The sequence below is a fragment of the Scaptodrosophila lebanonensis genome, unplaced genomic scaffold, assembly GCF_003285725.1.
Source record: "Scaptodrosophila lebanonensis strain 11010-0011.00,11010-0021.00 unplaced genomic scaffold, SlebRS2 tig00000043-arrow-pilon, whole genome shotgun sequence".
Classification (NCBI taxonomy): domain Eukaryota; kingdom Metazoa; phylum Arthropoda; class Insecta; order Diptera; family Drosophilidae; genus Scaptodrosophila; species Scaptodrosophila lebanonensis.
The window spans coordinates 2,511,574-2,529,593 of NW_022060545.1; the positions used below are offsets into that span (position 1 = coordinate 2,511,574).

The window sequence follows — 18,020 nt, forward strand, 5'->3', positions numbered from 1 at the left end:
TACACATTTGTTTATTGTTTACCCTTTTTTTACATTTTTTAAAATTATTCTTCACCTGAGTATAGAGTATTTTTAAGTCTGGTCACCCAAATTTAGCTTTTCCACTTGTTTTCAAAAAGTCCTGTTTACGAGCACTTTGGGATGCACCTTGTATAGCGAACCATTGTATGCTCTTTTGTCTGCTCTGCGTGCAGGTGTTAAACAGCTGGATAAAGCTGAAAGGATGTATACAGCAGCTATAGAATGAATCACACGAGCGATATCTGTTTGTGACAGATTGTCAATGTATTGCACAGTTGCACATTCAGCAATTTCGTATAATATATAACATTTGTACGAACTCTGGTTGCTACAGAGCGGCTGGTATAGAAAGGATCGAAGCCAGGAATCAAAAAACCCTTAGACCTCCGCTTCGGAGCTCCAAGCGCCATTACATGTTTACTGTCAATTGCGTTGCTGGTTAGTGCCGGATCTAAAGATAACCCGTTTGCATTTAAATAATGGCTGAGTGGATATACGACACCAACATTCCAAGTCCTAGTCCCTATGTTTATTCAAAATAAACTACGAATTATTATTTTATAATCAAAATATTTTCTACAACTTCTGAGCTATAAAGAAATATAGTTTCCTAACAATTTAATTCTTAAAAATCATATATATTTACAGGTTTCCAGTTATTTTATTTAATATATATTCGTACGTTATGATTATTATGCACCATTTATTGATTTCTATTAAATATTTTTCATTATTGTTAGTTATTTATGTATGTTTATGTGTATCATGTGAACATGGATGGTGTGTTATGCATTTATATAGTGCGTACAAATTAGATCTTAAAGTAATCTATGTAATTTATATAAAACATACGTTAATTATACATACATATGCAGCAAGGTAGAAGAGAATAAAATTCTACATTGCAATTATTTTATAACGAATTTAGCTCGTAAGCGAATTAAGAATTGAAAATGTTCAAAAGTTATCGAACAATTTGTAATTTATTCATGTAAATATGGAATTGAAACACACTCATACATATTTACGGTGAAGTCGAATGAATATATGTATGTGCTAACAGTTGCCTGACAACTAGCCCCATTATAAATTCATTGGGTTTTTTTTTTTTTTTTGGGGGGGGGGGGGGGGGTTTGGTTGCCTTAAGGAACGCGCACTCATCAATTTAGCACAAGTTTTTTCCTACATTTATGTTTCCGTTTCTCTGTTTCTTGCTCTGTTTATGTTTTGTTTTATTTTGGTTAAGGTTATCTCTGTTTTGTCTTCGTTGCGAAAATAAAATCGAATCACTGTACAAACAACAAGAAGCCGGTGCTCTGTTTAGTCTACGGTCCGAAGAAGTATTTGCGTTTCTGATCTTCCATGTAGTCTTGTGTCGACATTTGGATGGCGCGCTGCAGCATCTCATTCTCGTTGAACCCTGCAAATATAAATGTGAATCATTATTACATTAGTCTTTACAGTTTATTTTTCTAATCGATATTTATATAATTTTACCATCGTTAGCATACGAAGCTTCAAGCAGCTCTTGATAGAAACTCGAGCGGCTCTGTTTGGATGGCGTAGTCCCTGAGTTCCGCTTATCGGGCGTATGCGACTGTTTCGAGGTGCACGGCTGTTGCTCGGCGTCTGGTGTGCGTGAGCGACTTCGTTGTTCCTGTTGCTGCTGCCCAATGGTAGCAGGTGCCGACTCCCGCTTGGGACTCTTACGCAAAGGCGTTTCCATTAAATCCACACTGTAAAGATAAGTCAGGCAAAACTTCTTAAACCATCTCAATAAACATGCTGTTAGGGTAGTCTCAGTGATCTGAAGGTTCTACTATCCGCAGCGAAAGAAACTAATGTTTATCTGATTTTAATTTCTACATATTTCAATATTTTATATATAATATAATAGTTTTTCCTTGAGTAAATCAGAGCTACGCATAGAAAAATAAAACATGTGTTAAAGAGTAACCCAATATAAAACTTTAAATGGCGACTCGATCATCAAAATAAAAAGATCTCGAATTTATACTATAGAACAACGGTGACAAAATCCAACTGCCAATATTTCAAAAATGCATTTCACTAGCAAAACGAGAAAATTCAATTTCATTTTTCAATTTATAATGGTGGTAAGAAGCTCCTGCTAATCCGTTTGGTTTGGGTTGCCATAAAACAGTCTAGTCTAAAATTAAATTATTAAACTATCTATTCTGTTGTAAAAAAGCCCACAAGTCCACAAAATATGTGCCTATACTCTCTCATCTATTAGAAATTGTACTGTCGATAATATAGTATGAACATCAGTAGTCACCTTTTAACTGCATTTCCATTAGGGGTAGCTTCGCGATCGTGGCGCCGCTTCTTATTGCTTCGAATACCACCGTTGCGGCGCTGTGACTTACTCGTTTTGGCGCGCTGTGCAGTCGCTGTGGTAGGAGACGCATTGCCGCCACAGTGTCCGACGGAACTGGTGCTGCTCATATCGGTCGCATCGCTGTCGTAGCCACTCAGTTCACTGACGTCCGGCGGCAGCTTGTGCGAAAATTGGCTCAACGTCTTGGGGGATAATGTAAAGTTGCGTGATGAAGGAAGGCTCCCTGCAGCTGCGTTGTTGCTAGCACTTAAGTTAGTGCTGCTACCACCTACGACGACACCACTGTCGTTGGCCACGGAAGCGACAATATTGCTGCCGGTTTTGTTGCCACTATATTTGGAGGGTGAGGCATCTGAGTCTGTCAATGCCTCTGCCGATGTCACTGTAGAGGATGTAGCCGAGCCAGCGGCTGTTGTGTTACGCGTACGTTGCATATTGTCACGGCACCACTGCAAATAGGACTCACGTGCAATCTGCTCCTCGATGGCCTCATTGGTAGCTTCCCAGTCTGTCGTTTTCAATTTATCCTCGAACATGGTCTGTGTTAAGTGTAAGATTGTTGTATTAGTTCCATCATGTGTCTGTCGAATGTGACTAACCTGCTCGATTTCAAGCTGCTCGCTCATACGCACAGCCTCCTTGGTCTGAAATTCGGGTTTGTAACCAGCCAAGCCCAATCCCACGCCCACGGTAGCATTATAGGGATCCAATATAGCATTGTAATGTGAGCCACGTTGATAAGAGAGGCGCAGCGGGGGATAGCCGGCCTGCGACTGTTCCGAGTTAAATATATTTATTGGAGCTGCAAGCAAATTATATAAAATATTTTATAATTTTATAATAATGGATTGCTAGTTATAAATATTCATTTTCGGTTATAAATGAAGTGCTCTTTGGAATTTAAGAAAAAATTGGGATAAAATAATGTAAAATAGGAATTAAAGTAAGGATGTCTTTTTCTTAAGCCTCTCCCATGTTATCTTTGTGTATAACCCAAATAAGATACAATTTATATGAACACATCTATATTACGCAATATCTATACTCACTCGACTGATAACAGTAGACCTCGACCGTGCGACTGTAGATCTCTGATATAGCTTGAATCTCGATGTGGTTACCGTGTGCATCCCGAGCACGCTTACGTTTGATATAGCTATTGATATCCTCGGTGACAAATTGGCCAAAGTACTCCCGATTTTCATGCTGCGAATATAATGGTGAATAAACTGGCATGTCCAAATTCTAGGTACCTACTATATAGTCCATAGTATGTTGGCGTATGACATCGTGCATGTCCTCATCTCCATAAATTTGTAACGATATGGATCGAAATAGACAGGCGCCGTCCTCTTCGACTGGTCTTAGTTCATAGCCTCGTTGCTCCATACATTTAGCAAATTCCTCATCACGTCGCTGCCATTCCTCGGCCGATGTGGCGCGATCCTTTGGCTGCAAATGTTCATCACCACTGTTATACCCGGAAAAGGTATCCTCAACAGCTTTCAGCAAATTGGCTCCTACTGGCACTGGAGTGGCTTGCGCCTGAACTTTGGCCGCATTGGCACAACCGAGACCCTTATGTTCCGGCGACTTCCGTCCCACCGATGATGGACTACTGCTGGTTGCTACTGTGGGTGCCGGCACAGCGTGGGGACTGCTACATTTACTAGTCACGCCGGCAACACTGGACACAACCCCAGCTGCGAGGTTCAGTTTCTCGCGTTCCAAGCGATCCCGCTTGTGATGGTGAGCATGACTGTCGTGATGTTCGCGACGCTTCGTACGCGAACTATAAAACGAGACAACACATCAAAGTTCAACTAAAAATCTATTAAAAACAAATCAACTATGCTGGATAAAGGCCATATAACTTCTCCGCGTTCATTGAAGCAACTGATTTTTTTTTTGTGGTATCTACTCACAAATATCAGATGATTTTTACTTAAAAATTTCTGATTAGAGGGTGCTTTAAAAAAATGACGTAAGCGCACAGACAAGAGAGGTTTCTTCTCACATGCATATGCCTTTTGCTTCGGAAGCCAGTTTCGTTTTTCAAGATATGAACAAAACTACTAATTCGGACAAACCTCTTGCAACAAATGATCAGATTTTGTTAATAATCAGAATTTCTATGTAGATAATCTTGCGGCAAGGAACCTACCTCTTGTGTGGGCTGCACCGATGTGACCGCGCCAGCTCGTCGTAAACTTCTCCACGTCGCTGTGGGCTCTGTGTGCAGGCCAAGAAAACAAAAATAACACAATAGCCATTAGTTAGTCACGCTGCGCCCTAATGTGATGTTACCAAACACCAACCTGTCCGTGCCCATCGATGACGACATTACGATGTGGATTCACAACCGACTGCTCGACAACCACCTGCCCACCGACATGCGCTTCCTTTTTGTCCGCATCGACGACACTGCTCACTGGCTTTATAGTCATATTGCTGCTGCTGTTGCAATTATTGTTGTAAAATTACCTCGTAATTTCACTTTTACAATAATAGAATATGTATAATAGATGTTTCGTTTGAAATTTGTTATGAGATGCGCGACAATTCTATAACAAAACGCAGGGCTTGCTTAGTTTGCGCACACCTCGGGAGTCATCAGTTGCTTTCTGTTCACCTCTGTATTTTTTTGCGTATTTCACTTTGATTCTGTTTTCTTTGTCCGTACCCTAGTGTTGCTCCTTTCAAAAGTTAATGTATAAATGCATATACATATGTTTCTGTAATTCGGTAGACAAACGTATGTATGTAGAATCTTAAGGGATTCGTTTTAATGAATTTGAACAGCCTCGAAGTGAAGATCTGCTTTCAACATTTACTAAACATGTACTTTAATAGGAGAAAATTTCCAGCAAATACAAATTTGCTTTGTCTATGCTCTTACAATGCTCATGTGTGTGTATGTGTGTGCTGTTTGCTACGTTGTTCACAATTTTTAGACTCTTCACTAAATATCCGCGAAACATTTGCCTATATGTTATTAATATTATTTATTTATAAAAATGCTCCGATTTGGTGCATGTCGTTTGTTAAAATAGTTATATTACTCCTTCAGTTTCGGTCGATTTTTTATTTACACTCCAGTAAAATGTATCAGATGGAATTGTTATGCTTCTTCTTGCGTTTTTGGCATTTTTTAGGCATTTACATGAAGTCCACCAGATGGGTCTGTTGTCAACCGACAGGGGGCGCCACTGTCCGGCCTGTACGGCCCGTTGAAATTTAGTATTGATGAATTGTGAATACTTTCTATTTAACCAAACTAATTCTTAACTGCCTCCGTAGTAAAACAAAATTGGAGACAGTACTTTGCTTGTTGGTATTTAAGCTGCCGTAAATATTATTATTTCTGTAAAAATAAGTAAGCATGGACATTTTGTACATAGATTTTATTTCGAGAGCAAGATACAAATGATTATATAATATTAACGTAGACATACTTATAGCTACGAAGATAAATATAAAATAGTGGGAACAGAAATATTTAAACAGCTGTTTTTTTTTATATTTTTTAAACAATGCATCCACATCACGTACATATAGACAAACCTGAACACAAAAATGTATGACACTGAATTTGAAGAGATGTCTGTGGTTCATCTTTCAAGAACTTTTATTAAACCTTCACAGTACTTTTGTATGGTTATGTTGAACTTGTTGCTTTACGAGCATGCTTATGTGTGAAATGAGTCCATTCATCCCAATGACAGACTAAAATACGAACAGAAATAAGCAAAAAACTTACAGAATGCCCTTATTCACATGTTTTTAATTACATTTGCGATAATATATACTGGGGTGATCAATACAAAGGTGGCATAGGATCTATACGAAAAACCAGATCGTACCGCATATAGGCTATAGGCTATAGCTATCATAAAAATTTCATTGCAAATAGACAAATTCCTTCTTTATTGTAAATACAAACATACATGTATTTATGTATGTCCGAAAGCTAACTTATCTATTGATATCTACTAATTATTAATATTTCTCTACATATCTAACTAAATGCACATTTAAATAGTATATTTATAAATATTGAAGCAGGTGCTAAATTCGTACAACTGAACCAACAGTTAAAAAAATCATGACAAAAGTGACGAGGTGAAACATTCGCATAAAAGCTTTACAAATATACATGTACATATATACATACTTATGTACGTACTTATGTAAATAAATACCTACTGAGTAAAGACTAAAAGCAAACGATTTAAGGTTTTGTATTCTGTGGCCTTGAATAAAATATTCGCATGTGTTCGAAAACTCCAGTGTGTGAAAAATTTTCATGGCATGCAGTGATCTTTGCATATAGTACATATATTTCTGAATTAATTGTACATGATTGATTCCTCAAACCATATTTAATTGGAATTCCGAAACAATAACTCAGGAAATGCGATTAATTATTGAGAAACAGTATTTATAAATCAGGTTTTTTCCGTCGTTTTTTGGACGTGTCACTCTAAACATAAGAAACACATATTAAATGTTGATATTTTGTTATTATTACTTGCAACTTACCGCCTTCTGATATTTTAACCGTTGATCCTTAGATAATTTGCACCAAGCTCGGGCGCCCCTTTGTAAAGACTTTTTAGGGTTCGGCTCATTACTTCTCTTACGAAACTCGCGCAGAAAATTTAGAAACCCAGTGCTCATTGCAGGAGAAGCCTGCAAGTTTTTGCCTTTCCGGTGGCCAGTTAATGATCTGCTTTCCTTAATTGTTGGTCGTTTAGGCTTGCAATATGGATTGGGCCTTTTGACATTGCAAGCCGCCCTATTAGATCGGGTAGTTGGTCTTTTTTGTATTTTAGTACGGCAAAGCTTTTTTTCTTTATTTTTCTTCGCTTTTTTTGCCCTAATCGGCGAAGACACTGGCTTCGGTCGCCGAGCTTTTTTTTTTACCCACCGACATTTTTTTTCCTATTGTCAAATATCCCGAATTAAATTACTGAATGTCTATATTAGGTTTGCACTTACTGTAAATTGGGATTTCTGATCTGGAGTCAGTTTACCCCAAGCTTTGGCAGCACTTTGGTTAGCCTCTGCCGGATCTAGATGGGGGTGTCGCTTCTTATATCTTTTCATAAAATTCAAGTAGGCAACTTGCTCAGTAGCCGGTTCTGGTTCTTTACTTGTTCTGTTTCCCATGGTTTCTTACAATAATAAATAAACACTAAATTTTGGCTACTTGTTTTGTGCTGTGGTGGCTAAATATTGCTTTTTTTTTTTTGATAATTAAGTCTGTGCACATGTCTCATGGCATACTTTTACGTCAGCTACCTACAGATACCTACTCGTTTGATCATCAGAAAAAAAAGTAATATAGTATACTATATTTACTGTCGTTCCATAATAATTTATAAAAGCCGGTTTTAAAAATATGCGCATGTATTTGTTTATCGTATAAAAATGACACTCCCATACTTGTATACGTATATTATTTTTAATAGTATATCTTTGATGGGCAACGTCACTGTGTTTCGCTTAGTAATGGTTGCTCCAGGAAATAGGATTTGCTGAAGCGCTCTGCGTCCATTGGATGGGGTATCCGCTACTATACGGCCTCCAACCATACCGCCAATCAGGTCTTCCCCAACTTCCACGCGATACCCACCATGGATAGTGAGCTAAGCTGCTTTGAGATAGCACTTTTGCTCCAGAAACGACTTCATTATTATTAATGTTGGTGCCGAAATTACCCATATTATTTACGTTGTAGCGGTCTTCATTCGATGTCGAGCTTGAATCACTGCCTTTAGACAACGAACTTGCCTGCTTTGACAAATTACGGAGTCTGTGCGATCTTACGTTGGCATAATTACTACGTTCCGGGTATTTTACATAAGATGAGCTTGTCTTGGAGCTGATTCCACTGTTGCTATCATTGCCAGCTGAAGTACTAGATTGGTTTTTATTTCTCCTAGAAGAAACTTGTATATTTGAAGAGCTGACAAAATTAGGCTTAGTTTGATCCGCTTTAACTGTTTTAGAATTTCTCGACCAAGATTGATGCTTTTGTCTTGAAGATGACAGCCGCCTAATATTTCCCTCCTTAGCATTTATATCTGAGCTATAGTTTGGCACCACAATGCCATTCTTAATAGCAGTTGTGATTTTTTCCACTGAGCTCAGTTGATTGGACTTAGTATTCGTTTTGGGACCGCTCTCCGAAATTATTTTCTGAACTGCTGAACCGGATTGATCGCCACGGCTCGATTGATGGTTTGAGCTAGTTACGACTACAGACCTGGACAGATTATCAGAGTTTGACAATTGCGAGCGCAACTGATGGTCGACCGACGAGTAGCTGGATTCTTTAGGTTGAGCATATGAATTTATTTCGACAACTGAACTTGAGTGATCATCGCCAGGGTTTGACGAGTAGCTGGACTCTTCATTGGACGTAGGTTGAGCATCCGAATTTATTTCGTTACCCGAGCTTAACTGATTGACAGAGTTTGATGAGTAGCTGGACTCTTCACTCGAAGTCGGTTGAGCATCCGAACTTATTTCGACAACCGAACTTGACTGACCATTTCCAGAGTTTGAAGAGTAGTTGGCCTCTTCATTCGACGTAGGTTGAGCATCCGAATTTATTTGGACAACCGAACTGGACTCATCGTTTCCAGAGTTTGATGAGTAGCTGGCCTCTTCATTCGACGTAGGTTGAGTATCCGAATTTATTTGGACAACCGAACTGGACTCATCGTTTCCAGAGTTTGATGAGTAGCTGGCCTCTTCATTGGACGAAGGATTCTCATCCACACTGATTTCGTTACCCGAGCTTAACTGATTAACAGAGTTTGATGAGTAGCTGGACTCTTCACTCGAAGTCGGTTGAGCATCCGAACTTATTTCGACAACCGAACTTGACGGACCATTTCCAGAGTTTGAAGAGTAGTTGGCCTCTTCATTCGACGTAGGTTGAACATCCGAATTTATTTGGACAACCGAACTGGACTCATCGTTTCCAGAGTTTGATGAGTAGCTGCTATCTGCATTTGACGTAGGTTGAGGAACCGAATTTATTTCGACAACCGAACTTGACTGATCGTTTCCAGAGTTTGATGAGTAGCTGGCCTCTTCATTGGACGAAGGATTCTCATCCACACTGATTTCGTTACCCGAGCTTAACTGATTAACAGAGTTTGATGAGTAGATGCTCTCTGCATTCGAAGTAGGTTGAGCATCCGAATTTATTTGGACAACCGAACTGGACTCATCGTTTCCAGAGTTTGATGAGTAGCTGGCCTCTTCATTGGACGAAGGATTCTCATCCACACTGATTTCGTTACCCGAGCTTAACTGATTAACAGAGTTTGATGAGTAGCTGGACTCTTCACTCGAAGTCGGTTGAGCATCCGAACTTATTTCGACAACCGAACTTGACGGACCATTTCCAGAGTTTGAAGAGTAGTTGGCCTCTTCATTCGACGTAGGTTGAGCATCCGAATTTATTTGGACAACCGAACTGGACTCATTGTTTCCAGAGTTTGATGAGTAGCTGGCCTCTTCATTGGACGAAGGATTCTCATCCACACTGATTTCGTTACCCGAGCTTAACTGATTAACAGAGTTTGATGAGTAGCTGGACTCTTCACTCGAAGTCGGTTGAGCATCCGAACTTATTTCGACAACCGAACTTGACGGACCATTTCCAGAGTTTGAAGAGTAGTTGGCCTCTTCATTCGACGTAGGTTGAACATCCGAATTTATTTGGACAACCGAACTGGACTCATCGTTTCCAGAGTTTGATGAGTAGCTGGCCTCTTCATTCGACGTAGGTTGAGTATCCGAATTTATTTGGACAACCGAACTGGACTCATCGTTTCCAGAGTTTGATGAGTATCTGGCCTCTTCATTGGACGAAGGATTCTCATCCACACTGATTTCGTTACCCGAGCTTAACTGATTAACAGAGTTTGATGAGTAGCTGGACTCTTCACTCGAAGTCGGTTGAGCATCCGAACTTATTTCGACAACCGAACTTGACTGACCATTTCCAGAGTTTGAAGAGTAGTTGGCCTCTTCATTCGACGTAGGTTGAGCATCCGAATTTATTTGGACAACGGAACTGGACTCATCGTTTCCAGAGTTTGATGAGTAGCTGCTATCTGCATTTGACGTAGGTTGAGCAACCGAATTTATTTCGACAACCGAACTTGACTGATCGTTTCCAGAGTTTGATGAGTAGCTGGCCTCTTCATTGGACGAAGGATTCTCATCCACACTGATTTCGTTACCCGAGCTTAACTGATTAACAGAGTTTGATGAGTAGCTGGACTCTTCACTCGAAGTCGGTTGAGCATCCGAACTTATTTCGACAACCGAACTTGACTGACCATTTCCAGAGTTTGAAGAGTAGTTGGCCTCTTCATTCGACGTAGGTTGAGCATCCGAATTTATTTGGACAACCGAACTGGACTCATTGTTTCCAGAGTTTGATGAGTAGCTGGCCTCTTCATTGGACGAAGGATTCTCATCCACACTGATTTCGTTACCCGAGCTTAACTGATTAACAGAGTTTGATGAGTAGCTGGACTCTTCACTCGAAGTCGGTTGAGCATCCGAACTTATTTCGACAACCGAACTTGACGGACCATTTCCAGAGTTTGAAGAGTAGTTGGCCTCTTCATTCGACGTAGGTTGAACATCCGAATTTATTTGGACAACCGAACTGGACTCATCGTTTCCAGAGTTTGATGAGTAGCTGGCCTCTTCATTCGACGTAGGTTGAGTATCCGAATTTATTTGGACAACCGAACTGGACTCATCGTTTCCAGAGTTTGATGAGTAGCTGGCCTCTTCATTGGACGAAGGATTCTCATCCACACTGATTTCGTTACCCGAGCTTAACTGATTAACAGAGTTTGATGAGTAGCTGGACTCTTCACTCGAAGTCGGTTGAGCATCCGAACTTATTTCGACAACCGAACTTGACTGACCATTTCCAGAGTTTGAAGAGTAGTTGGCCTCTTCATTCGACGTAGGTTGAACATCCGAATTTATTTGGACAACCGAACTGGACTCATCGTTTCCAGAGTTTGATGAGTAGCTGGCCTCTTCATTCGACGTAGGTTGAGTATCCGAATTTATTTGGACAACCGAACTGGACTCATCGTTTCCAGAGTTTGATGAGTAGCTGGCCTCTTCATTGGACGAAGGATTCTCATCCACACTGATTTCGTTACCCGAGCTTAACTGATTAACAGAGTTTGATGAGTAGCTGGACTCTTCACTCGAAGTCGGTTGAGCATCCGAACTTATTTCGACAACCGAACTTGACTGACCATTTCCAGAGTTTGAAGAGTAGTTGGCCTCTTCATTCGACGTAGGTTGAGCATCCGAATTTATTTGGACAACGGAACTGGACTCATCGTTTCCAGAGTTTGATGAGTAGCTGCTATCTGCATTTGACGTAGGTTGAGCAACCGAATTTATTTCGACAACCGAACTTGACTGATCGTTTCCAGAGTTTGATGAGTAGCTGGCCTCTTCATTGGACGAAGGATTCTCATCCACACTGATTTCGTTACCCGAGCTTAACTGATTAACAGAGTTTGATGAGTAGCTGGACTCTTCACTCGAAGTCGGTTGAGCATCCGAACTTATTTCGACAACCGAACTTGACTGACCATTTCCAGAGTTTGAAGAGTAGTTGGCCTCTTCATTCGACGTAGGTTGAACATCCGAATTTATTTGGACAACCGAACTGGACTCATCGTTTCCAGAGTTTGATGAGTAGCTGGCCTCTTCATTCGACGTAGGTTGAGTATCCGAATTTATTTGGACAACCGAACTGGACTCATCGTTTCCAGAGTTTGATGAGTAGCTGGCCTCTTCATTGGACGAAGGATTCTCATCCACACTGATTTCGTTACCCGAGCTTAACTGATTAACAGAGTTTGATGAGTAGCTGGACTCTTCACTCGAAGTCGGTTGAGCATCCGAACTTATTTCGACAACCGAACTTGACTGACCATTTCCAGAGTTTGAAGAGTAGTTGGCCTCTTCATTCGACGTAGGTTGAGCATCCGAATTTATTTGGACAACCGAACTGGACTCATCGTTTCCAGAGTTTGATGAGTAGCTGCTATCTGCATTTGACGTAGGTTGAGGAACCGAATTTATTTCGACAACCGAACTTGACTGATCGTTTCCAGAGTTTGATGAGTAGCTGGCCTCTTCATTGGACGAAGGATTCTCATCCACACTGATTTCGTTACCCGAGCTTAACTGATTAACAGAGTTTAATGTGTAGCTGGCCTCTTCACTGGACGTAGGATTCTCATCCACATTGATTACATTGGACGTAGGTTCAGCATCCGAATTTATTTCGGCAACCGAACTGGACTCATCGTTTCCAGAGTTTGATGAGTAGCTGGACTCTTCACTGGACGTAGGATTCTCATCCACATTGGACGTTGGTTCAGCATCCGAATTTATTTCGGCAACCGAGCTGGACTCATCGTTTCCAGAGTTTGATGAGTAGCTGGCCTCTTCATTGGACGAAGGATTCTCATCCACACTGATTTCGTTACCCGAGCTTAACTGATTAACAGAGTTTGATGAGTAGATGCTCTCTGCATTCGACGTAGGTTGAGCATCCGAATTTATTTGGACAACCGAACTAGACTCATCGTTTCCAGAGTTTGATGAGTAGCTGGCCTCTTCATTGGACGAAGGATTCTCATCCACACTGATTTCGTTACCCGAGCTTAACTGATTAACAGAGTTTAATGTGTAGCTGGCCTCTTCACTGGACGTAGGATTCTCATCCACATTGATTTCATTGGACGTACGTTCAGCATCCGAATTTATTTCGGCAACCGAACTGGACTCATCGTTTCCAGAGTTTGATGAGTAGCTGGACTCTTCACTGGCCGTAGGATTCTCATCCACATTGATTTCATTGGACGTTGGTTGAGCATCCGAATTTATTTCGGCAGCCGAACTGGACTCATCGTTTCCAGAGATTGATGAGTAGCTGGACTCTTCACTGGACGTAGGATTCTCATCCACATTGATTTCATTGGACGTTGGTTCAGCATCCGAATTTATTTCGGCAACCGAACTGGACTCATCGTTTCCAGAGTTTGATGAGTAGCTGGACTCTTCACTGGACGTAGGATGAGAATCCACATTGATTTCATTGGACGTTGGTTCAGCATCCGAATTTATTTCGGCAACCGAACTGGACTCATCGTTTCCAGAGTTTGATGAGTAGCTGGACTCTTCACTAGACGTAGGATTCTCATCCACATTGATTTCATTGGACGTAGGTTCAGCATCCGAATTTATTTCGGCAACCGAACTGGACTCATCGTTTCCAGAGTTTGATGAGTAGCTGGACTCTTCACTGGACGTAGGATTCTCATCCACATTGATTTCATTGGACGAAGGTTGAGCATCCGAATTTAATTCGACAACCGAACTCGACTCATCGTTTCCAGAATTTGATGAGAAGCTAGCCTCTTCATTCGACGTAGGTTCAGCATCCGCATTTAATTCGACAACCGAACTGGACTCATCGTTTCCAGAGTTTGATGAGTAGCTGGACTCTTCACTGGACGTAGGATTCTCATCCACATTGATTTCATTGGACGTAGGTTCAGCATCCGAATTTATTTCGGCAACCGAACTGGACTCATCGTTTCCAGAGTTTGATGAGTAGCTGGACTCTTCACTGGACGTAGGATTCTCATCCACATTGATTTCATTGGACGTAGGTTCAGCATCCGAATTTATTTCGGCAACCGAACTGGACTCATCGTTTCCAGAGTTTGATGAGTAGCTGGACTCTTCACTGGACGTAGGATTCTCATCCACATTGATTTCATTGGACGAAGGTTGAGCATCCGAATTTAATTCGACAACCGAACTCGACTCATCGTTTCCAGAGTTTGATGAGAAGCTAGCCTCTTCATTCGACGTAGGTTCAGCATCCGCATTTAATACGACAACCGAACTGGACTCATCGTTTCCAGAGTTTGATGAGTAGCTGGACTCTTCACTGGACGTAGGATTCTCGTCCACATTGATTTCATTGGACGTAGGTTCAGCATCCGAATTTATTTCGGCAACCGAACTGGACTCATCGTTTCCAGAGTTTGATGAGTAGCTGGACTCTTCACTGGACGTAGGATTCTCATCCACATTGATTTCATTGGACGTAGGTTCAGCATCCGAATTTATTTCGGCAACCGAACTGGACTCATCGTTTCCAGAGTTTGATGAGTAGCTGGACTCTTCACTGGACGTAGGATTCTCATCCACATTGATTTCATTGGACGTAGGTTCAGCATCCGAATTTATTTCGGCAACCGAACTGGACTCATCGTTTCCAGAGTTTGATGAGTAGCTGCTCTCTGCACTCGACGTAGGTTCAGCATCCGAATTTATTTCGGCAACCGAACTGGACTCATCGTTTCCAGAGTTTGATGAGTAGCTGGACTCTTCACTGGACGTAGGATTCTCATCCACATTGATTTCATTGGACGAAGGTTGAGCATCCGAATTTAATTCGACAACCGAACTCGACTCATCGTTTCCAGAGTTTGATGAGAAGCTAGCCTCTTCATTCGACGTAGGTTCAGCATCCGCATTTAATTCGACAACCGAACTGGACTCATCGTTTCCAGAGTTTGATGAGTAGCTGGACTCTTCACTGGACGTAGGATTCTCATCCACATTGATTTCATTGGACGTAGGTTCAGCATCCGAATTTATTTCGGCAACCGAACTGGACTCATCGTTTCCAGAGTTTGATGAGTAGCTGGACTCTTCACTGGACGTAGGATTCTCATCCTCATTGATTTCATTCGATGTAAGCTCAGCATCCGAATTTATGTCGTCAACCGAACTGGACTCATCGTTTCCAGAGTTTGATGAGTAGCTGGCCTCTTCACTGGACGTAGGATTCTCATCTACATTGATTTCATTGGACGAAGGTTGAGCATCCGCATTTAATTCGACAACCGAACTCGACTCATCGTTTCCAGTGTTTGATGAGAAGCTAGCCTCTTCATTCGACGTAGATTCAGCATCCGCATTTAATTCGACAACCGAACTGGACTCATCGTTTCCAGAGTTTGATGAGTAGCTGGATTCTTCACTGGACGTAGGATCCTCATCCACATTGATTTCATTCGCCGTAGGTTGAGCATCCGCATTTAATTTGACAACCGAACTAGACTCATCGTTTCCAGAGTTTGATGAGTAGCTGGCCTCTTCGTTCGACGTAGGTTCAGCATCCGAATTTATTTCGTCAACCGAACTGGACTCATCGTTTCCAGAGTTTAATGAGAAGCTAGCCTCTTCACTGGACGTAGGATTCTCATCCACATTGATTTCATTCGATGCAGGTTCAGCATCCGAATTTATTTCGTCAACCGAACTGGACTCATCGTTTCCAGAGTTTGATGAGTAGCTGGCCTCTTCACTGGACGTAGGATTCTCATCCACATTGATTTCATTCGACGTAGGTTGAGCATCCGCATTTAATTCGACAACCGAACTCGACTCATCGTTTCCAGAATTTGATGAGAAGCTAGCCTCTTCATTCGACGTAGGTTCAGCATCCGCATTTAATTCGACAACCGAACTGGACTCATCGTTTCCAGAGTTTGATGAGTAGCTGGATTCTTCACTGGACGTAGGATTCTCATCCACATTGATTTCATTCGCCGTAGGTTGAGCATCCGCATTTAATTCGACAACCGAACTAGACTCATCGTTTCCAGAGTTTGATGAGAAGCTAGCCTCTTCACTGGACGTAGGATTCTCATCCACATTGATTGCATTCGATGTAGGTTCAGCATCGGAATTTATTTGGACAACCGAACTGGACTCATCGTTTCCAGAGTTTGATGAGTAGCTGGATTCTTCACTGGACGTAGGATTCTCATCCACATTGATTTCATTCGACGTAGGTTGAGCATCCGCATTTAATTCGACAACCGAACTAGACTCATCGTTTCCAGAGTTTGATGAGTAGCTGGCCTCTTCGTTCGACGTAGGTTCAGCATCCGTATTTATTTCGTCAACCGAACTGGACTCATCGTTTCCAGAGTTTGATGAGAAGCTAGCCTCTTCACTGGACGTAGGATTCTCATCCACATTGATTGCATTCGATGTAGGTTCAGCATCGGAATTTATTTGGACAACCGAACTGGACTCATCGTTTCCAGAGTTTGATGAGAAGCTAGCCTCTTCACTGGACGTAGGATTCTCATCCACATTGATTTCATTCGATGTAGGTTCAGCATCCGAATTTATTTGGACAACCGAACTGGACTCATCGTTTCCAGAGTTTGATGAGTAGCTGGATTCTTCACTGGACGTAGGATTCTCGTCCAAATTGATTTTATTCGCCGTAGGTTGAGCATCCGCATTTAATTCGACAACCGAACTAGACTCATCGTTTCCAGAATTTGATGAGTAGCTGGCCTCTTCATTCGATGCAGGTTCAGCATCGGAATTTATTTGGACAACCGAACTGGACTCATCGTTTCCAGAGTTTGATGAGTAGCTGGATTCTTCACTGGACGTAGGATTCTCATCCACATTGATTTCATTCGACGTAGGTTCAGCATCGGAATTTATTTGGACAACCGAACTGGACTCATCGTTTCCAGAGTTTGATGAGAAGCTAGCCTCTTCACTGGACGTTGGATTCTCATCCACATTGATTTCATTCGACGTAGGTTGAGCATCCGCATTTAATTCGACAACCGAACTGGATCGGCTATCCGAGTTAATTTTAGCTACCGAGCTTGATTTCAATGACGCTGACTGATTATGCACATTAATTTTAGATCCGTTGTGTGAGATTTTAGATGAGGTATGCGATTGTTTTTTTACATTGCGATAAGTTTTCTTCGATCTAGTTTTATTTCGTTTGTTTCGTATCGGTTTTAATTTGTTACGTTTTTTGTTTTTCACAATTAAATTGTTTCCATTTTCACCGTCAATATTTTGACGACTGAAGTCGTAAGATTGGATAGCATTATCCTCCGCACCATTAGATGAGTAAATTACTCTTTCAGATGGAACGATTTCATTTGTTATCTCTTTTTTTGAATTTGCACAGTTTACAGCGTTAAGATTTCCTAATAATTTACCCTCATCATTCATCAGTATTAACTTTCCAAATAGTCTATCCAGTAACCAAAGTCGAATATCTTTTCGAATTTCAATCAGAGTTTGTCTCACACTTTCACAACACGCACCAGCAGGATTAGGCTGCGTTTTTATGTCCTGCAAGCTCACTTCCGTTTGAGCGGCAACGATTGCCAGAGTGCCAAAAAAGGCAAAATAAATTAAACGCATAATGTGCCACCAACTTAGACCGCTATGTTCTGTTTTATCGAATGGAAAGATTGACGCTTTTATACCTTACCTCATACGCAAGTCTCGTCCGACTATTGTATTTTGAATATTTGCGTAGATGCTTTGTGAAGCTCGCAAATTTGACTTTTTATATCATAGGACTTGGTATTTGTTTTCTTCAAAAAAACAAAAGAAAGTACCAAGCTGAAAAAACGATACGTCAAAGTCAAGATCATAAATAGATACGATCCGCGAACGTGTGCAAAATATTTACTTAAAGTCT

General features: G+C 41.2%; 3 protein-coding genes across 4 annotated transcripts; all 3 read right to left on the reverse strand.

Annotated features, from left to right (window-relative positions):
* Positions 1 to 1,162: 1,162 nt before the first annotated feature.
* LOC115622381 lies at positions 1,163 to 5,429 on the reverse strand. Of its 2 annotated transcripts, XM_030516304.1 has the most exons (9): positions 4,702 to 5,429; positions 4,548 to 4,615; positions 3,641 to 4,175; positions 3,433 to 3,589; positions 2,983 to 3,185; positions 2,850 to 2,922; positions 2,321 to 2,792; positions 1,519 to 1,757; positions 1,163 to 1,441 (listed from the first exon to the last, which is right to left on the reverse strand). In XM_030516304.1, the coding sequence occupies exons 1-9, from the start codon at positions 4,828 to 4,830 to the stop codon at positions 1,347 to 1,349; spliced, it is 1,971 nt and encodes a 656-aa protein (XP_030372164.1). In that variant the 5' UTR covers positions 4,831 to 5,429; the 3' UTR covers positions 1,163 to 1,346. The 2 variants fall into 2 exon arrangements, with proteins under 2 accessions (XP_030372164.1, XP_030372163.1); XM_030516303.1 differs by having other exon boundaries at positions 2,321 to 2,922.
* A 1,255-nt stretch (positions 5,430 to 6,684) lies between these two features.
* LOC115623060 (protamine-like protein 99C) lies at positions 6,685 to 7,638 on the reverse strand. Its single transcript, XM_030517239.1, has 3 exons — positions 7,385 to 7,638; positions 6,926 to 7,327; positions 6,685 to 6,866 (listed from the first exon to the last, which is right to left on the reverse strand). The coding sequence occupies exons 1-3, from the start codon at positions 7,553 to 7,555 to the stop codon at positions 6,825 to 6,827; spliced, it is 615 nt and encodes a 204-aa protein (XP_030373099.1). The 5' UTR covers positions 7,556 to 7,638; the 3' UTR covers positions 6,685 to 6,824.
* A 253-nt stretch (positions 7,639 to 7,891) lies between these two features.
* Positions 7,892 to 17,737, reverse strand: LOC115622246 (serine-aspartate repeat-containing protein I). The gene is made up of 2 exons (XM_030516144.1): positions 17,447 to 17,737; positions 7,892 to 17,200 (listed from the first exon to the last, which is right to left on the reverse strand). Exons 1-2 carry the CDS (start codon positions 17,735 to 17,737, stop codon positions 7,892 to 7,894), a joined length of 9,600 nt encoding a protein of 3,199 aa, XP_030372004.1.
* Between the last annotated feature and the right edge of the window lie 283 nt (positions 17,738 to 18,020).

Coding starts and splice junctions, on each gene's coding strand:
- LOC115622246 (XM_030516144.1), bottom strand. CDS start 17,737: ATGCGTTTAATTTATTTTGCCTTTTTTGGCACTCTGGCAATCGTTGCC. Junction 17,201..17,446: donor AAATCGTTCCATCTGAAAGA/GTAATTTACTCA, acceptor GTGCATAATCAG/TCAGCGTCATTGAAATCAAG.
- LOC115623060 (XM_030517239.1), bottom strand. CDS start 7,555: ATGGGAAACAGAACAAGTAAAGAACCAGAACCGGCTACTGAGCAAGTT. Junction 7,328..7,384: donor ATCAGAAATCCCAATTTACA/GTAAGTGCAAAC, acceptor ATTTGACAATAG/GAAAAAAAATGTCGGTGGGT. Junction 6,867..6,925: donor GGTTAAAATATCAGAAGGCG/GTAAGTTGCAAG, acceptor TCTTATGTTTAG/AGTGACACGTCCAAAAAACG.
- LOC115622381 (XM_030516303.1), bottom strand. CDS start 4,830: ATGACTATAAAGCCAGTGAGCAGTGTCGTCGATGCGGACAAAAAGGAA. Junction 4,616..4,701: donor TCATCGATGGGCACGGACAG/GTTGGTGTTTGG, acceptor GCCTGCACACAG/AGCCCACAGCGACGTGGAGA. Junction 3,590..3,640: donor AACATACTATGGACTATATA/GTAGGTACCTAG, acceptor TTATATTCGCAG/CATGAAAATCGGGAGTACTT.